The 3,975-nt window shown below is 46.1% G+C and overlaps 1 protein-coding gene across 1 annotated transcript in view; it reads right to left on the bottom strand.

Moving 5' to 3' along the window:
- The window catches only part of cfap61 (cilia and flagella associated protein 61), a 41,679-nt gene that overhangs the window by 31,773 nt on the left and 5,931 nt on the right, over positions 1 to 3,975 (bottom strand). The window contains exons 3-5 of the mRNA XM_037685232.1: positions 3,396 to 3,478; positions 2,888 to 2,927; positions 2,480 to 2,591 (exon numbers count right to left, since the gene is read on the bottom strand). Coding sequence (XP_037541160.1) covers positions 2,480 to 2,591; positions 2,888 to 2,927; positions 3,396 to 3,478 — 235 coding nt within the window. The remainder of the gene's footprint in view (positions 1 to 2,479; positions 2,592 to 2,887; positions 2,928 to 3,395; positions 3,479 to 3,975) is intronic.

The following is a 3,975-nucleotide window of genomic DNA, read 5'->3' as shown; positions in this document are numbered from 1 at the left end:
CCCTGACATGGCTACGCCCCCTGCTGCAGCCCCTGACATGGCTACGCAACCTCCTGCAGCCCCTGACACGGCTACACCCCCTGCTGTAGCCCCTGACACGGCTATGTCCCCTCCTGCAGTCCCAGAGATGGCTACGTCCCCTCATGCAGTCCCAGAGATGGCTACACCCCCTCCTGCAGCTCCCGAGACCGCTACAGACAGCTTTTTTTTTTTTTTTTCTCCTTCCCGGGGAAGGTGCTGAAAGACTATGCCGATCAGCTCTGCGAGGCGCTGACCAAATTCTTTAATGCCTCACTTACCCTGGCAACAGTTCCCACCTGCCTTTGCAGAGAGTGGTGAAGGCTGCACAGAAGATGTTGGAGTCAGTCTCCCCACCATCACAGACATCTACACCTCCAGATGCAGGAAGAGGACCACCTGCATCATGAAGGACCACACTCACCCAGCACACACACTTTTTGTCCCGCTCCCCTCAGGAAGGAGGTTGAGGAGCATTAAGTGTAGAACCACTAGACATCGTTCCTCTCTGTCCAGGATGTGGGAGAGGAACGATGGTTTGAGAGAGGAGTAAAGGAGGCCATCTTTGTGAAAAGAAACCGTCCATCATTAAACAGGGGTGGAGCCTCCGGGTTCAACTGTCCCCCTCTTACAATGCTGTGATTGCTAGTATCACTCAGCCCTCTGTGAGTAGTAAACAGCCATCAGGTGCTAATGATCCATTGTTAGGCTGATGGTCCTTCTTGAGCATGTGATCAGCTGGTTCTGGTTGTCAGCAGCAAACTGGTTGATCCACTCTGAGAAGGTGCTATTTAAGAGACTGAGCTGAATACAGCTCCTCAGACTGAGGAAGTCTCTCGGATGAAAGACGAAATGTTTCTACATTTTTTTGTTGATTTGCTTTGTTTTGTTTTTCTGAATGTCCAGAGGACCAGATTTAACTTTTTTGGATTTTTCTACCTGGATTATTGAGCAGCATCAGGACATGTTGTTTTGTGATTTGTACATCTGTGGATTAGAATAAAGTTGAACTAAAGGCTGTATCTCTTTTTTAAACACGTTTGATGGAAATCTTCCTGAGATTCAATAATTTTGTGTTTTTTATGATTTTTCAGCTGAGTTGACTTTAACAGATTATTTCAATTCATCCATCCATTATCTTTACCCGCTTATTCCATTTTGGGTCACGGGGGTCGCTGGTGCCCATGTCCAGTAATCACTGTGCGAGGGGCGGGGGACACCCTGGACGGGTCTCCAGTCCATCACAGGGACACATAGAGACAAACGAGACAAACAACCATTCACTCTCTCTCTCACACCTAGGGACAATTTAGAGTTACCAATCAGCCTAACATGCATGTTTTTGGTCTGTGGGAGGAAACCAATTCAATTCAGTTTATTTATAAAGCACCAAATCACAACAAGTTGTCTCAGGGCACTTTACAGAAACATTCACATAAAAGTCAATTAGTAAAGTTCTCTATCTAAGGAATCCTAAGGAAGACGTTAACAGATTATTTAATAAAGTCATTAAAGTGAAAACAGGATTTCATGATAAAGCCATCATCATTTATGTTTTTTAATCTTCACTGATAAAAAAAACAATTTTTTTTACACATAAAATGTTTTTAACAATCGTTTCCACCCTCTGTCCCAGACCCGTCCCAGTCCGCCCGTCTGCTGTGGCTCAGGCTCTGGACCCCGACCTCGCCCGCTCCTGCAGGTCGGCAGCTCAAAGAGTTCTCTGGTGACCAGCGGAGCTCCATCAGCTCGCTCTGAATTTTGTCGTCGGCCACCAAGCACAAAAAACGCCTGCACTTCAGCGTTAGACCACGGTGTTGTTGTTATTGGCTTTAAAATCTTTAAAATAGGTCCAGTCGCTCCTCAAGTTCGAGTTATAGCAAATGGCGGATCAGAGTGTTGTGAAAGTTTCTCAAACAACCAGTGACTCCGCCCCCTGACCCATCAGTGAGCGACAGTGTTCTGACGTCATGTTTCAAGGCCAGCATGGTACGCTTGGAGCCCCAGAGAAATGGGTCCTGAAAAAGGGGCCGGTTCCACGAACCATTACTAGTGGAACCGAGTGGAACCATGCTGAAGTGGCACTAATGGAAAAGGGGCGTATAAGACTGAGCTTAGTACAGCTCCTCAGACTGAAGAAGTCTTTTGGGTGAAAGACAAAACGTTTCTATAATTTTTTTTAACCCATCCAGAGGACCTGACTTAACTTTTTAGATTTTTCTACCTGGATTATTGAGCATGCATCAGGATATGTGGATTAGGAAGCTTCACAGTCTTTGTTAAACTAAGAGCATTTTCTGCTGAAGAGCATGCACACTTAATCATCCTTGATCGTATTTGAAAATCACTAAAACAATGTTAAAGCTGCAACTAAACCATCTGATATTCAACACACGAGCCTCAAAGAGACAGAACTGCTCTGAACAGGTGACCCACCTGACGCTGGATCTGTGGAGGACACAGAGACTGCTGGGCAGTGAGCTGCTGGACCATGATGGGACCCAAACAAAGTTCTGCCACAGGGGGAACCTGGGACAGCTGGAGGGAACGGTGAGGAGGCAGTAGACCCGGTCCTGGGAAACACAAAGAGATAAAGTTGTATCTGTTTCGGGCAAACCTTTTAACTCACTCAGCTACTAGCACACCCAGTGTTAGCTCAATATCTGTAAAACTGACTGAGTTTAGGCAGTTGTAGTGGCCATCTTAAATGGGATTGGCTCCAGAACTTAATCAAAGATTACTGTCTGAAATCCACCTGGCTGCCCTCAAACTGAGGTCAAACTTGAGCCAAAGAGCTTTGACTTCCTCCTGATGTGGTCAAAATAAATCAGTTTGATAAAGTTTATGAGTAACGTTAGCTGACACTCACAGGAAAGAGCTGGAACAGATATGGCAAACACTCGGCTGATCTGTAAGAACAGAAGAAAGTTAAAGGAGAGTCTGAGTTTGTGCCAACACTGTTGATCAGGAAGAACAACTGGTGGAGCAATCTGCCCACAGCTTCAGGTCCCCGTGGCTCTGAGCCCTCGTTAACAACGTGCTGGCTCTCAGCAGGAAGCCACTCGCCTCCACGTTCAGGAACAGCTGGGAGCTGACTGATGCTGCCACCAAAGCTGCCAAGTCTCTTCGTCTCCACGGGGAAGAACGACAGGAGGTGGGCGGTGTTTTCCACTTGAACCATACGGAGTGTTTCACCCGAACACTCAGAGGCGTTCCCTCTCCACAGTCACCGACCTGACGCTAAAGACTACACCTCTCTGAGCTGCTGCTGATGGAGACTTCATAATGAAACAAATACTAAAATATGCTCAGACACTTCAAGTGCAACAAATTTACTCTGGAAACAGTCCCACTGTGGCTACATGGAGGAAACTGACCTCGTTTCATATTTCTTGTTCAGACTGAGGAGGTGAATGCAGAACGCGTTTGCTGAGGAGCTTCCTGTTGATGTTACCTCCACCTGGACAACAACAAAACACCTAGTTGTTCTACACAGAACCAGTTCTGGATCAGAGACACTTAGAGAACCTGAACCATGGAGGGCTTAAAGGAGTTTAAGGATTATATTCTGAGAACTGATCCAATCTGAGGATCCACTCCAGCCTAGTTACCTTCTGTAAACAAAACTGATTCTGGTCCACCTCAAGTTCTTCTGGATCCGACTGAGCTGCAGGTCCAAGGTTCTTCTGTTGTTGGACTTTGTAAAACTCTTCAAATTCACTGAGGTCAAAGCTGTTCTGAAGCGTTCGTACATCAATGTCAGCAGTAACGCTGACAAAGCCAACAACAGCTCCATTAATCTGTGGAGGAGAACATCTGATCAATAATCTGTGGAGGAGAACATCTGATCAATAATCTGTGAGGAGATCATCTGATCATTAATCTGTGAGGAGAACATCTGATCAATAATCTGTGAGGAGAACATCTGATCATTAATCTGTGAGGAGATCATCTGAT

This window comes from Nematolebias whitei, chromosome 12 (assembly GCF_014905685.2).
Source record: "Nematolebias whitei isolate Nwh7 chromosome 12, NemWhi1, whole genome shotgun sequence".
Taxonomy (NCBI): Eukaryota; Metazoa; Chordata; class Actinopteri; order Cyprinodontiformes; family Rivulidae; genus Nematolebias; species Nematolebias whitei.
This window is presented reverse-complemented; position numbering and strand designations above follow the sequence as displayed.